General features: G+C 38.6%; 1 protein-coding gene across 4 annotated transcripts in view; it reads right to left on the reverse strand.

Annotated features, from left to right (window-relative positions):
• Positions 1–17123, reverse strand: part of XRCC4 (X-ray repair cross complementing 4) — a 140013-nt gene that overhangs the window by 81815 nt on the left and 41075 nt on the right. For all 4 annotated transcript variants that reach the window (XM_018072869.1, XM_018072871.1, XM_018072870.2 and 1 more), the window contains one exon: positions 2738–2904. In XM_018072869.1, the coding sequence (XP_017928358.1) occupies positions 2738–2904 (167 nt within the window). The remainder of the gene's footprint in view (positions 1–2737; positions 2905–17123) is intronic.

A 17123-nucleotide genomic window follows, 5' to 3' on the forward strand; every position in this document is an offset into this window, starting at 1 on the left:
CAGGTATGACATTAATTTGGCACAGCATACGATCAGTATAAATCAGTATTACAGTAATGCTGTATTTGCAAGTGATGAGCCTTTAAAATATACTACTATATGGCATATCTGGTACTAGAAAACAGAGCAGTGAAAAAGCAACAATCCTTTGCCACTTAGGAACAGGGATGCATTAATTATGTAGGTGGGGTGGCTCTGTGGAGCCTTTAGGATTCACTGAATCACCTGAATTACGTGACCACCAAGCAGAGCTGTCTGGGTTTCATTCCAATACCTCACAGACTACAAACACAAAATTTAATTGCAATTCACCACATGCTGCTGCCTGTGTGTGATTTGTCTTCCTGAAATACCATCTCCCCAGGCCAAAGAGAGGAACTGCTCATCTCAAAGACAACTTTTGAGCATGGTAAAATAAATGGAGGTTAATGGCTGGATTGGTGCTTTCCATTTTGTGTATCCTCAGATCTCTCTGCTGTGTGAGCACAATGCTTTTAATGTGCCAAAAGCACCTAGGTTGACAGGCATCAAAAGGCTTGCACAGCCCACTGAAACCAACCCCTATGACAAATAATAAATTGAGAAAACCAAGTTCTTTTAAGTGCTGCCTCAATGCAGAGCAATCACACACAATTCAGAGAGGTCAACGTGAACTGTGTAACTTACTGGCACTTATTTATTAGTGGCATTGTCCACAATCCAACACTAAGAAAAAAAGAATTCAACATCTCTGCTATTCACCCTTGTTCTCAGGGCTCTAAAATAATTCCTGGATCTCACAGCACTGCTTCATTGCATTTCAGAGTCATGCTTCCCACAACACTGGCAATGGTATGGAATCCTGATGAGCTAATGCTGAAGAGTCAGCTTCAAGCACCTAAGTACCTAGCTTGCATTTTTATAAGCTATTTGTGGTTTAAATATACTGTCACTGTAGCTGACCACAACATAAATAAGAGTTATTTTGAATTTGGCTTATCTACACCAATTTCAGATGTCTGAAAAAAAAATACATACCATGCCCAAATCAGAAATTTAATTGTTATTGTTCAAGGGATTATTTTGCTACAGATTATTACAATTAATAACAGGGTTGTTCCAACCCCTGTCCAACCTGGCCTTGAACCATCTATATGAAATGTGAACAACGGCTATTTTGCTCTGATATTTTAACTCATCTATCCCTGAGGTAAGCATGCACACACACGCATCCCCAGGCACCCACTTGCTCACAAAACCTCTGTGATGGTCAAGAAAATTGGAGCAGGGAAATGGAAATGGGATGATAGAACTACTCCATCCAGTGCCCCATGGTCAACCAGAATAAAACCAACCCTCAGAAGTGTGCCTGCTATGTTTTAATTCTAATGAAATCCTGAGAAAAGAGACTTTGAGCATAGGGAACTGCAAGGCTTGAGGCTGTGGAGTTGATATGCTTGAGCTCCAGGCGAGTCGGGAGCACAATTCTCCACATCACGTGCTTTACATTTGATGTTTTACCCACTCAACAACACGAGTGATACAGAATGTAAATCCTGAAATCCTGCCTGCTGAACAAAGGCAGGCAGAGCTTTGTTCAGCTCTGAGAAATTGAGTCCTGCTTTTGGAGCCAAAAGAGCAAAGAGTAGACTGGGCTGTGGCAAAAAGAATTTTAAAAACCCAATCCAACCAAACCAAAGAAAAAACCCAAAGCAAAAAAATAAGTCTCGCTGTTTGGGTGAAAATTATTTTAAAATTATTTTTCTTCTCCATTTATTAGACATGGCCAAAGACTGGTGACCATAAAACCTCCAGAGTTCATTTTGAAAACCCATGTTTCATCTATTCAAACTATAAGCACACCAAAGAAATCCACCAGCTTTCACAGCTTCTGAGAGCAAAGTTTGTCAGGCAACTGTGATTTTTTTTTTCTTTTTTTTCCACCTGTTCTTTGGGGTTACCTGGTAAAAGTGCCACCCCACCATGGAAATTGATACAAGCACTAATGCCTTTTACACATCAGCATGTAATGCAGTACTGGTTATACAATACACTATTGTTCAATTACACTGTTAAGCACTAAAACACTACTTAGGGAGGCCCTATGCCTGTCAGGGAGACTGTCAGGAGAAATTGTTACTCTTTTTAATGAGAGGGAAAGAAAACCATAAGTCTCTTTTTCAAGGTAAATTAATGCCAATTAGCTACATTCTTTCATCAATCTTCCTAAATGTGTTTTTTTAAAAGTAAAGCTATAGAAAAACAAGATAAATCTCTTGACTTCTCTGTGCTAAGAGTTTTATGCTGAAACGAGTGCAGATTCCTTCGCTATAGAGTGACAGACAATTCAGATCATAAATGCAACAGCAATTATAAAAATCTCTTGCGAAATATTGGCATTTTTTCCCATAATACCACACTAGTTTTCCAACTCTGGCTGCTTCCACAAGGCAAACAGATTGAAGCAATGGCAACTTATTTCCCACTCAAAAGTGTAAATAATTTAAACTGCTAGTGCTAAGAATTATAAAAAAATAACATTAAGGAAAAGGCTTCCTAATGAAAGTGAAGAGGCTTCAATAGAAATTAAGTGTTTGTTTGTTTTTAATTCATAAAGCTAAAACCAACTTTAACTGCAAATTTGTAATATTAGTTGTATCCTTGACAAAGAAGATCTACAACTACATGGGCTGGGGGCAACTGAGCTTGAAACACCTTCCAAGTGCATAAAAACTTGAGTTCACCTTGTGAAACTCACCTCTTCTCTGCATCACTCCAGTTGCTGAAAAGCCTTTCATTTTCTCTCTGCAGGTGCTCATTTTTGGCCTGCAGTTTTCCCAGGCTGTCCAGGCAGTAACCAATGAGCTCCTTCACCACCTTGGCCGGACTTGGGACCTCCTGCAGCTTCACAGAGCCAAGTCTGAACTAGGACACAAGGACAGAGTGTGTTATCCCAACTGCACAGGAAGGATCGCAAAACTTTGCTCCAATAAATTTTAATACTTAACAGTCACTTTGTCATACAGAGAATTGAGAAATGTGGAATAATCTACATGCCAGTTATTTGCAGAGGTGATGAGGGGTCTGGAGCATCTCCTTGATGAACAGAGACTGTGAGAACTGGGCCTGGTAACTCTGGAGAGGAGAAGACTGAGAGGGGATCCCATCAATCCACACCAATATCCCCAAGGGGTGTCAGAGGATGGTTCCAGACTCTGTTCAGTGGTGCCCAGTGACAGGACAAGGAGCAATGGTCATAAACCAAAACACAACAAGTGCCCCCTCAGCATGAGGCAGAACTTCTTTCCATGGACATGGCAGAGCCCAAAACAGCTGCCCAGGGAGGGTGTGGAAACATTCCAAATCCATCTGAACAAGTTCTTGTGTCACCTGCTCCAGGTGATCATGCCTGGGAAGGGGGTTGGATTGGATGATCTCCAGAGGTCCCTTCCAGCCCCAAATATCCTGGCATTCTGTGGTTTATACAGATAATATCTAAAATCTAATCAGCAAGTTGTCACCTCCAAGGTTCAGACAGCAAGATCTTAACAATAAAAAGAGTCCTTCAATTAAATAGGTAGCCTTGTTAATTCAGTGAGATTAAAAGACAGGATCTATAATGAACTATTGTATTTCTTCAGCAGTAGGGATGTTGTTCAGGGTACACAAGAGGTCTGAACAGATTTGTTCTGCTGTGTCTGGGAAAAACAACAGAAAACTGTTGGTTTTGTTATGATTTTTTATGGCTCAGCCATACATACAAACCAGCACCAGCTGAACTAAGTGTGCAAAGCTGGGTAAAGATACCCAAATACCCAACATGGCAGTTTGGGGCAATGGGAGAAGGATATTGAGGCTGCTTGAAGAGGGTCACACATGCTATCTGAGGAAAAGCAAATCAGAAATGAAGGGCCTGGCTTTGGTGCTCTGGAGTGGGCAGAGGATGGGGAATCTGAGCTACCTCAGGGCACACTTCTGCAGCTGATAAAGCCTACACAACACTCATGGGGCTTTCTGAGCCTCGCCACATCCAGGAGCACCACTGTCTGACTTGGCAGAAAACTGAGGGAGCAGCTCCTGAGAAATGCAGAGGTGCGCTGGATGACACAACCCAGATTTTGGCCAGCTCTAAACCACAATACAAGCAGAACTTTTGGGGAAAAAGGTATTTAAATTACTTGGCTTCCACTGGAAATGCCTGCAGAAACATCGAGTTGGTGAGGGGTACATAGAAGGAGAAGGGGTCCTCTTTTGCATCTTGTAATTATCAAAAAGACTGACATAAAATTTGACAGAAGCATTGCATTTCCCTATGAATAGAACTATTACTCATATTTTCAACTTGAATACACAGCAGTAACATCTTAAAATATATAAAAATGTAAGTGGTACATGCTAGGGGAGAGTTCAACCTGTGTTGTGGCTCCTCACCTATTAAAATCAGAAATGCTATTTCATTCCTTTTTCACCTCTTTTTGCTTGGGAAGGCAAGGAGAATAACTAAAAAAAGACATCATTAAAAAAAAAGGCATATTGTTTGTTAACACCTTTTTAATAGCAAATTTCACTAAGTTTTGCTGAAAAAGGCCTGGTAACACAACTGCTCATAAAGATTTCAAAGGTATTGTTTGAAACAAGTAACAGTCCTTCAAGTTGGATCTTTTATCTGTGGAAGTCTCTGCCAACAACACATGATACCATCATGACCTTCTCCAGCAAGGTCAGTCTATTAGAAAATGTGACAAACCCAAAGGTTTAATTTCCAATTAACCATATATCTTTCCTGCAAACTCACATGTGCTGTCTCTAACGTGTTGTTGTCTTTAGCTGACATACATCTGATGGCTGCGGATGAAAAGATGCTTTCAATTTATTTTTGAAAATCAGATTACATTATCAGTGACCCACAGATTGGCATGTATTCCCTGAATCACACTTGCTGTCTGACAGCATTAACAAAGGTGGACATTTGCATAAAGGAAACTGTTTTTCATCACTTGCAAGCCACCACCACACTATTTGGATAAAGGCTTCACGGCACACTTGAATACTTCCCACAGAAATAGAGAGGCACAGTAGCAGAGATAAAACAGCCACACAATCTCCTACTTGTACTGTGAAGGAAATAGCAAGGGGAGTACATCACTTTTGTCTTATGCTTTAATATAATCAACTGAGACAAGGTATTAAACAAATACGTTTAAATGGGACAAATAATCACAGTTTTCTCTGCACAAAAGAACAAAATATGCATAATCCTAAAAAACAGGTTTAAGTGAGTAGCAACAGATTTCAGCTGAAAGCCTGATACCACTGCCAACTAAAATCACACCAAACAAAAATCAGACATTTCAAAAGCAATTGTAATTATAAATAAACCAGAGACACAGAGAATTTTAGTTGCCCATCTTTCTCACTATCCAAGTCCAACAGTCTTTAGCCTTTAATTCACTCTTTATGCAAAGCAATTGACTATTAACTACTTTCTTACAACAAACTTCATCGTTCTGTTTTCTGTGTCTCAGACACTGCATGGACCATTTCAGTTCTCCTACATATTGCTTAGTTTTTCCTTGCAACTTAACCAAGAAACAGCCTAGTTATTTGTCCTTCATCACCAAAACCACAGTAGTGACACTGAAAACAATTCTAGGAAAATTCAGTAGAAGTGGTTGAAGATCACGATACCATAACAAAGAGTTAACTGGGTGGGATATCAAGGTAAACAGACCTTGCTCACTGCGGGAGTGAATGAAAACATCATTAACACTTTACTGAGCTAATCTGACACACAAGGTGTCTTTAGTTTGGATCATGTTTCCAAGGTGATTTTGTAAATTTGTAATGATAAATTTTAATTTTTTGTCAGTTTTGTAATTCCTGCACGTTGCTGCTCCCCAGATCAATTTAAATTTCTCACCATTCTTACAGTTGCTGTGGCTTCCTGGCTCTGTATCATCTGCAGATGTAACTAATGTGCCTTCTGCTTCCTCTTTCAGATCATTCAAGGAAACATTATGTAAAACACTGAAGCACTAAACACTTCATTTATACAGACAAGGAGCAGCTCTGCTAGAGGTCCCAGGGGACAGCACACTGACTGTGACTGACACACTGCTCCCCTTCAATAGCTGTTTTATTGTTTGTGGGGATTTCTTTTAAATTGTTATTTTTTTAAAGACATACAAAGATGAACACAGACAGACTTAGAAAACTGTGTTCCAATAATCAGAAATCACAGTCAACATGTATCACTGGACCATATTTTGAGCTTAAGAAATAAAACCAAGAATTAGAAGCTTATGACAAAAATGTCCTTTTCCCATCACCTCTCACCTTGCCCATCTTCTACAGATGAAGAAAGCAGTGACCTCAACCGTAAGACACAGAATATTTCAGAAGGAACTGAAAAGCTTCTTTAGTAATTTTTCTTCTACTTACTTATGCTTACAGGAATATATTTTCCTTCACATAGGAAAATAAAAGTTATTGAAATATGAGACAACACACATTTTTCACAGAAAACTCCAAAGCTGTATGAAAATAACTTCATTCTATAGGGACATTAAAATTTACTTTGAATTAAATATTATGTATCTGCTATATAATCTTTGCATTACTACATTGCACTAAAAATGAGTTATCTTATCCAAGGCAAAAATTACCAGAGGTTATGCACTGAAAGGAGGAGCCACTCACACAGCAATGCCTGCACACTCTCTGAGGCAGAATCTGAAGCTCAATACTAACAGTGAGTTAATTTCCAATAACAACAATTTTTCATTGTGACAAACTAGTCTAGAATTAAAAAAAAAATCATGGTGGAAACTCTTATTTCATGTGCTTTGCTGGTCATGATCTCTCTCTATATTACTTAAGTATCCTAACAATCCTTTCTAATAGTGTTTTTTTAATACAAAATATATTTAAGGAATTCTGTACTTCCACAAGGTAGAGAAAATATTTAGGCAGATTTTGTCATTTCTTTTCCTGGCAGGATAGATACAGTGTTTTTGTATATGTATATATCTATATCTATATATCTATATATATACATGTATATGTGTATGTGTGTTTTTATATATATATATATATACACACATATATATACACTGTGTACATGTGTGTGTCTCTTCTATTAAATCCTAACCTATAATATTTCACTTTTTCCTTCTCTGTTTTGAAAATTAATTAACAATTAATTTTTAGAGAGATCACACTTACAGGTACTTAGGTCTGATTTTGAAATGAAGATATTCCTAGTGTGTGAACTCACTGATGGAGCTCTAATTGTACAAGTCAACCTATAGCCTGTAACAGAATCACCTCTAACTCACCTCACTCAACTTCCACTTTTCCTGCCCCTGAACAGGACTCAGACATCCCTGTGCTTTGTTTCCAAGATAGTATTACAAGCTGTATTAGCACACTTAGGAACACCTACATCCTTGCAGACAGAAGCTGCCTCTTGCAAGGAATTGCCTAAGCAACATCCTTTCACCAGGGAAATATTAAAGGAGAATTTGAGGGGAAAACAAAAACGTTGGAGCAGCCCACCAGCCTGGAGCAGCTGCTTCATCCCCACCTGGCTCTGTGGGGACCCGCAGTTTGTAAAAGCAGCTATGGCCCCTGTAATGAAGCAGAAAAACCCTGCAGACCCAAACAACAACAAATTTTTTTGGCATCGCCCTGTCCCAAGCACAGAATCCCAGAATGTTAAGGGTTGGAAGGGACCTTAAAGCTTATCCAGTGCCTCCCCATGCCATGGGCAGGGACACCTTCCACTATCCCAGGTTGCTCCAAGCCCTGTCCAACCTGGCCTTGCACACTTCCAGGGATGGGGCAACCTTTGCCAGGGCCTCCCCATCCTCACAGGCAGGAATTTTTCCTTCATATCTTATCTAAATCTGCTCTCTGTCAGTTTGAACCCATCCCCCTTGTCCTGTCACTCCAGTTCCTGATAAACAGTCCTTCTCCAGCTTCCCTATAGCCCCTTCAGATCTTGGAAGGTGCTGTGGGGTCTCCACACAACCTTCTCTTCTCCAGGCTGAACAACCTCAACTCTCCCATCCTGTCTACATAGGGAGATGCCCTTTATCAATTTCATGGCCTCCTCTGAACTTGCTCCAACAATTCCAAGGCTCCAACGCCTCTTCTGCACTAGGAGGGAGTGACACTAGCAGGGACATTCTGATGGCAGAGTTCAGCCTTGGTCCTTCCATGCTGCTGCTAAAGCAGATTCAACAGGGTCTTTGGGAACAAGAGAAGATGGAGGAGCAACCACGGTGTTTTTAAGGAATAAAAGTCTTAAAGTTTAAAACTGTATGTTTTCTGTACTCAGACTCCATCATCTCCAGAGTCAAACCAAACAAAATGCTTTACTCACCTGTTTTATCGACGCTTACACAAATTTACACCTGGAACTGCCCTGCCAGGAGAAGATAATAAAAGCTGTACAGATGAACTATCCTGAAATTACCCACCAATGCCCTTGCGTACTGTTGGTACTGAAACTACAGAGTTAGGGATCGGTCATAACACTCAGGACAGCACTGAACGCGTTTATTCAAATTATTTAAATTGAAATTAACTTAATTCAAAAGGAATGAATTTAAAAGGAAGATGTCCCTCACATGTAAGATAGAGCAACTTTCTTTTCTCAGCTGAGAGCTGCAGCTGTTGAAAGGCAGATATTCTGTGATTTCCAGAATCAGCTTTGCTACTGCCAGTTAAATATCAGCTACCTCTTCTATTCCACATACACACAGACTCTGAAATAAGGTAGAATCAATACTTTGATAAAAGTAAGTTTTCACTATGAAAATAAACAAGTATTTAAAAGAGGAAAATGTTAATGAAAATTCATTAAAAGGTTAAAGAATATGACCTACAAATGAATGATGCTGACACTTACACAAAGAAAGTATTGTTACAAGCTTGAATCTGGAAAGCATTATACCATTTTTATTTCTTAAGTCAATCAGTGAGTGATCTTGAGTTTTTAAAGCTGTGCCACTATTATCACCAGGGAAATCATTCAACAGTAACTATGACATACCTGGGTGTGGTAATGAAACAAGTACACTAGACTTGCACAATACAGTGATGACAACGTGAAAGCAGAAGTTGCTTTTCTAACAGCAAACTCTAGGAAGCTAGAAAATATTACAAAGTACCATGGAAGCCAAGAAATCTGGCCAGTTACATCAGACAGTATAAAAATACGATCAGCAACTACAAAAAAAACAAGTTTAAGATAAAAATCCTGCCTCTCTACACTCCTTGCCTTTCCCTCCTGAAATGTTATTCATGAGTAAAGTATTACTTCATCCTTAAAAAAACCCAACCAAAAACAAAACAACAAACTTCCTTTTTGACGAAGGCATTACATCTATCCCAGAGCAAAACAGCTGACATAAGTGATTGCTGTTTTTCTCAGATTTTTATTACAAGCTGCAGAAACCTTCCACACAAATTGCCATCATGTTAGCTCCATATCCACTGGAAATGAAATTCCACCTGGTTTCACTAGTTTGCGTCAGTGGTTCCCAAGTATTTTTGGAGAGTGCTCCACTGTTTCTCACACCGTCAAACCCGCCTAATTCTCGGCACTGTGGGCCCCTCAAGGTTTGCAGTGCAAGGAGGCTACACCTGTATAGTAAAATGAGGAGGAACTAGGAACATCATCAGGTGGTAGAACATACTAATTACTGTCCTCTGTCTGTGCCAGTGACCAATTCACCAAACACTTCACAGAAATACTGCAGGAGTTGGAGCATCCCAGGGACCACTTCCAAGAGTCACTTTGCATGCAGCCAGCCTCTTCTGGAGGGTACAGAGAGTTTAACAGCATGGACATAGACTCTTCCCCATCACTTGGCCTCTGTGTCTAGGAATATCCCCAGGCAATTTTAATTTACTTAATTTAATTCAGGTGCGGAGGTAACCCCAGTATCCAGTATTCTGTACACCCCAGTATTCCATGTCCCTGGAGTACTGTTCCATGAGGTTTGCAGCAGGAGGCACTGTGTTACCAGATTAAGAAGGACCAAGGCACATTGCAGAAGGAAGTCTCAGGTTTCCTTTTTGATAGAATACCTGGGTCACCGGGAAGCGGGTAGAAATAAGGATGAAGAAGACTCTGCACATGCAAGTTATTCCTTCCATCCCTCATCAAGCTCAGCATGGGCCAAACTTCCCAACTGGAAGCAGACTCTGATCCTGAAAGGTCTTAAAAGAATTCTTAACTGGAGAGGAGGTTCTGGGGATGTCCAGTTCACATAAACCCTTTCATGAAGGAATTTAATTTTTTGAAAGAGTTTCTTAATCTCACCAGTCTAGCTGGAAAGCTGCTTGGGATATTTTTTCCTAATTGGCTTCCTAAAAACACACATGCCCAACTTGTATCCACCTCTTGGACAGACACCGTTCCCTAGCTTATAGCATGCTTCTCCCCCTCTCGTGTTCAGACTCCGTAATTTATAAATAAATAGATTTCTCAGTCAGTGTTTTTTCTTCTGAACTAAAGTTTAGTGTAGCTTTGGCTACATATATGTTAGTTTCTCTGTCCCTCATATCATACAGCCTTACTCCCAATTTCACCTTGCATTTCTTGACTGTGGGTAACCAGAACTATACATGTAATTTTTGAATATATACCACAACAAACCAGACCCTGAAAATTCACAGAAAACAGACATAGAGTTTAATACTTATGATCTTCAAATGTCACGTAAGTCTATTTGCATGTTTCACTTCTTTCTTTAACCCTTCACGTTTACCCTGTGTAAAAACCACCAGGATACAGGGATTATCTATATTTCAGGAGTCCTGGTTCTTCAGACAGTTTTGGAATAAAAAATGGTAAAGGAAAACAGTAAGAACATCAGACAATTCTTAAATATCCACTAAAAAAAGAAAAAGTGAGCCATGTAGATAGGTAAGAGTACCAAGGACACCAACTAAGCAAGAAACTAACGGATTTCTTTCATGAACAGGCATTATATCTGTATGTCTTTCTTGAAAGCCTTTGGAAAACTTCCTTGTTTAACCTTTACATTCCCTCAGAAATATCATATTTCACATATCTGCACAATCAGCTACTTCTGTGAAGCTTAATCCCACCCACGCTGAAAGGGTCTTTAGCTACTGAATTTTGACAGCTGTGACATGGTTTGGTCAGGATCTACCTAGACTGTGATTCATGGCCTTAAAATGCTTTGCAACCATTTTCCCAAACTTACTTTAGAAACTCTGGCTCATGAGATTACTTCCTCCTCCAACCTTAAACCTAAAGATATATATTTATACACACACACACACACATATAAATGTATGTGTATATATATACATACATGAGCCAAATTGTATCTTTGTAAAAAATGAGATACATACCCAAAAATGGCATGAACTGTCTAAAGTTGCAGAGCATTTGAACTACACCAATGCCCATGTCTCAAAGTGCTACAAAAAGCTGATACTAATTCCCCCCTCAATTTTTTTGACCACTGTACAACTAAATCCCTTAAAATTAGAAATACACTGAACACTAAAATGCACTGCAGCAGTAATACTCAGCACCTGTAACATCAGGTATTCCTTCCATTTTTCCCTCCCAATAGTAATCAGATAAATTGTTCCATTTCACACCAAAAAAAACCCATTAAAAAAAACCTACAGAAATCCCCAAACAAACAAACAAAAAAAACACATCAAAAAACCCAAGCAAAAAACCACACACACAACCAAAAAAAAACCACCCCAAAAATCCCAAAACCTAACCAATTGGAGTAAAAAAGCCAAAGGTAAAAATCCATAAAAATCAGGTGCACTAATTAATTTCAGGTGAACTAGTTACTTTTCAGAATAATCACTACAGAATGGGAAACTATACAGTATAGTTCCACAAACAGTGATAACAGTGATGATTATGTGAAGAACAAGCAATTCGAGCTGTTTATGGAATTTGGGACGAAATTACTATTTCGTCACACAAAAACTGTCAGGTTTGCATTTTATGCATACATCCAAATGTTTTATCTTCTTCTGTGGTTCCTCTTTTATCATTCTCCTTCCTCTATACTTCAGGCAATACTGTCCATTCAACTCCCTGTTACCCCTCTGCCTCTGAAGTGAGCTTACAAAGACAACTGAAGCAAGACGTCCTTAAAAGGTCTTTTATATTTTCATCTTTTTCTTCATTAGTTCAGTGTCTCCAGGCATGATCAGATACATCCCCACCTCACTGAGCAGGCAGCAGGTCTGTGAGCAATGGAACTACTGAAGGCTGGTTTCCTATGGTTATGACTCTCGTGCTGGATCCCCTCATGTCTAGAAAGGTGAGAAATCCAGTCAGAACTTTTCCCTTATTTAATGCCTTCATAACTCCTCTCTCCCATGCGGATTTGCTAGTGTCTAATAATATAGTTGATCTCATTCCACAGCTTTTTCCAAAGCAGGCATATGAATAGGGTCTCTCTTCTCTATCCAGGCACCTATTTCCATGAAACTAGAAGGAACCTGATATCTCTGAGCCCTTTACTCCTGTCAAATCTGTTTGAAATTGTCCAGGAGTTTCAAAAGTTACTGGGGGGAGAGGGGAAAGGTAACAGACTGGCAGTCAGAAGAGGCACACAGCACAATCACATAAGCTTTGTTTCCTTAGGAAACAGGGTAAAACACTTACACTCTTTATTATTTTTAAAACCTTCCCTAAATGAATTAGGAAACGAGTTTTACTTTCAGATCTAAACTTGTTTTCCTCCTTGTTTTTTTAATGTAACTTATAGTGTGGCAATAACACAATATACTCTAGACATAACATCTGGATTTGGGTCTTGGGGCTTAAATACATGAACAGTTCGCAGCTATGTTAATTTAGATTTCAGAGGGAAAGCCTTGTAAAACAGCTTAAATCAGATTTTATTTTCTACAGGCTAAGAACAGAACATGGGCCATTACCATAAAACAACTGGTACACAAACTTAATACATAGCAACTTGTGTTTGAGGCTTGAGTCTCCCAAAAGTATGAAAGGAGGTCTGCCAAGGATTTTTAATTTAATCTGCTAGCTCTTTTTTTTTTTTTTGTCAAATATTCTGCATTTATGTTCAGATGTCCAAGTCAAAAATTATTCCAGAGCAAAGCTGATTTAAGTAAAATGTTTAAAGTAGGAGTGTGAAGCTCTTTTCCTGAACAGTCACAAAGTATACGTAGTATGAAAATGAAACACTGAAAAATGCCCAATGCAAGCCTTTAAAAAACTACCAGAAAAGTTTCTACTAATTTTATGAAAGGTAGACCCACATAATCATGCTTCCAGCAAAAAAATCTCCAAAATAAAAGCAAGGCTTGCAGGAGTGTTTGTGATATTACTGTCAGTAAGGGTTCCAAGGTAACAAAATATAAATGATTAATACTTCCAAGATTAAAAAAACACCACCACATCATGTGCTGCATAATGGGAGTATTCTAAAACTACCTGTCAACTGATCCTGTTCCTACATGTGAAGCCCAGACTGGAGCTTTCTTTGAAAACTTTAATAAAACATAACTGAAATGTCTGGAGTAATAACTGTCAGATACAAAGACAACTTGTCTTGGGAGCTACTTCCCTTCAAACACTGACCTTTAGGTTTGGGAAGCAATGGAAACTATAAAGTGCTTCTTGAATACACCCTTGGAACTAACATGCCAACATTCTGCAGTAATCTGAGTCTGATTGCCCTTAAATATGCTGTGAAGAGCTCTGGGATTGCACACTCATTTTTTTCTTTTCCTTGGAAAGTAAATGTATAACCACGTGAATAAGCATGAGATAATGCCTAGACCAAGGCAAAATACAAAAGTGTTCCCAACTAAGCACTACAAACAATTTTCCAGTGTGAGTAATAACACAGCATTTAGAACAACCATTTACTTGTTTGCAGGTTGGTATTTCGCCCTTTGTTTAAAAAAAAACAAAAACCTTCAGGATGTTGACAGCCACATGCTAAAACCTTTCAGATCCAAACTGCTTTCAGATCTAACTACTTAATAAAAACTTCAGCGAATGCAGTTATTCTATCCCAGTCAAAGAAACACAAGAGACTGAAGATTGTGCACCAAATCTGAGCAATCTGAACATTTGCATGTGATGTGGCCCATCCACAAAAATGGAAATAATCCATGCATCACAAGATATATGTACTGGATATGACAAAATTCCAATAAAGCCAAAGTTCCAAGCAGTGTTAAGTACACAGAAGGACATAAATACTTCTATAAATTATCAAGATATGAACAGCATTATTTCTTTCCATCCAAGACTCTAAAGAAACAAACAAACAAAAAGCCAAAATCTTATTTTCACATAGAAAGAAAGAAAGAAGAACCAGCTTAGGTTCAGGAATGCAATGCATGTGAAATAAGCCTTACTATTTCCTCTCTGCCTAAAGTTCCTGTTCTTACTGTTCAACTTTATCACCAGGAAAAGATTTCTCCCAACCCGTAAGTTACTGTACAGATACGCCCAGAGTGAGATTCTACCCACAGAACCTAAGGTTTCCTACCCCTCCTCAATGAACCTCTTTTTTGCCTTCATGCAGGAATCTACTTTGTTGTAGCTGCTTTCATGACATCTTTATTTTAAGTAAGCCTGAAAAAAAGATAAAAATAAAAGGAGTATTTCAAGAAATTCCTTGTAAAACACTGTCAGACAGGGAGGAATTTGACAACCAAAACTTGTTTTAAACTATAAGGAGATAAAATTCTCTAGTAATAGGAGGACAGAAATTTTTACAGGTAACAGCGATTGTCACTTAGTTGGAGGTGGGTTGTGGCAGAGCATTTTTCCCGTTATTTTGTCACAAGAATACTCCCTTCAACCGCAGTAAAGTGTTTGTGTCCAGATGGCACCATCCTAACACGGGCCCATGAAGCAAACTCAGCTCTGACACGGAATTATGACATGGAATTATGACAGTTTGAGTTTGAACCTCTTATAGGTTCATGAGGAGGAGCAGTACATCTTTAACCCCAGACTGATGGGCCACATTTCATCCTTTAAGACATTTTTTCCAAAATGTCTGCAGGAACATTGCATGACTCCATCCAGAACTACAACTCCCAGCACTTGTTTGTCTTGTTTATGCTCTGGGAATGAAATTAAGGTTTGTCAAATCTGACACTAACCAGACTCATTATGATAAAGGAGGATTTAAGACTAAGTACTACTGCTAAAAATATTACATTACATTCTATTACATTCTACCATGTAAGAATAATTAAAATATGACATTTTCACTCTGTAGGTCAAGGCCATTTCAGAGCACTAATTGATCACAGGTCATTTCTGAGGGACCAAAATGTCATTTCATACACTGACTAATGCAAGGTAATTACAAAGCTGATATGTCAGATCCATTCACGGGCACTACAAACTCAACTCCAGACAGTAATTTTTCCATATAGATTACTAAAATGATAAAAGGCATCAAAAGCTTTGCATTCAAGAACCCTCATGAAGTTCTAATAATCAAAAATCTAATAATCAACTGAATTTATCTAAAGGAAAAAAAAATCTCTTATCTCCAATTCCTTACCTAATTCTTACAATGAACACAATTATATAACACATGCCTTCTCAGGAAGATTTTTGCTGAGATCAAAAATTGGAGTGGATTCAATTAGAAAATATTTTCTCTGAAATCTTATAAATTCTCCTCTGCAAAAGAAATATAGTCCACAGATAAAAATGTTAGACCAATGTGGTTGCTAGCAACACAAACAAAACATTTTTTTTTTTTTTAATTTCCCACGTAATACAATTTTCGAAAGTTGTCATTATGAAGTATTTAGAGAATCAATGTTTTCTTAAGCCAATACTGGGAGAAGGAAACCATTTCTTTCTCATAACTAGGGTTCTACAGAGCACGACTGGCGACTTCAAGGGACAATGTGTTTTTATGACATATTAACACGGGGTGGCTCAGATAAGGCACCAAAAAAAAACACACCACCAGGACCCACATCACTTTATTTCCACAGCACAACAGAGGCAAAAGTGACCCAGTGAAAAAGTGTCCTTTATTTTACAGAGTGATTGTCTGTTACATTCCTACATTTCATTTGCCTCATTTTTACATGCCAGCAAACCAGGGCAAAAGGGAGAAACTTTTGCTAAATCTTTATCCTACTAGTTCCTGAGTTGTCAATTGTGCATATCTGTTTTGGTTTTGTCCCTTTTTACCCCTTTACTCCAAACTTACTCACTTTATTATGAATCAGAAAATTCTGGCAGGGTTTTTTTGTTTGTTTCGTTTTGGTATTTGCTTTGTTACATTTTGATTTTTAAGCACCCACATAGCTCAAGCCTGCTATATTCCTTCATTTTCTTTTCTTCATTTTTCTATGCCAGCAAACCAGTGCAAAAGTGATTTTCTGAAATCTATAGCAATAAAAGTAGAAGAACTAAAACTCTTATGAAGCAGGAAGTGCCACAATTTTTTGTTTGCTTGTTTCATTGTTCAGTTTTGTTTTCGCTTTGCTTTGTTGTTGTTTGATTTTTAAGCACACACATTATCTCATTAAGAGGCTACGATAATATTTTACTAAGATAATAATAATGTTATCTTATTTACTATAGAATAGTAAAACACTAGTAGTGGAGTACCTTAAAGAAACTGTACTTGGGCCAGTGCTGTTTAACAAGGTGTCATGGTTTGAGATAGCCCCAAAATCCAATTCCCTAGCTCCATTCCCCCTCCCACATCTCAACCTAATGTGAGATGGGTTTTTCCAGACAAAACACACCAGACTCAAAGTGGGGGAAAGGGAATATATTACAATGACTGTACAAATAAATACCATATCACATTATACACATGATCACAAACTATCTTTACCATGACATATGTAGTTACAGTGGATCAGATCTCTTCTCCCCTCCAAATAAAAGTCCAGGAGGGAAAGAAGGACAGATCCCTTCCAGTCTCTGAACAGCAGCATCTTCTGAGGCAGCAGTCTGTCTGTCTTCTTCACATGCATGCAGCAACTGTGGCTGGATTTTTGTCAGCACTCACGAGGGAGGTATTCAAGCCTCTCTCGGCCCCATCGCCTCCAACCGAGGGGTCTTCCGTGGGCTTCGTAACCCCAGACAAGGTCGT

This window comes from Manacus vitellinus, unplaced genomic scaffold, assembly GCF_001715985.3.
Source record: "Manacus vitellinus isolate BGI_N305 unplaced genomic scaffold, ASM171598v3 scaffold_23_pilon, whole genome shotgun sequence".
In the NCBI taxonomy this organism is placed as follows: Eukaryota; Metazoa; Chordata; class Aves; order Passeriformes; family Pipridae; genus Manacus; species Manacus vitellinus.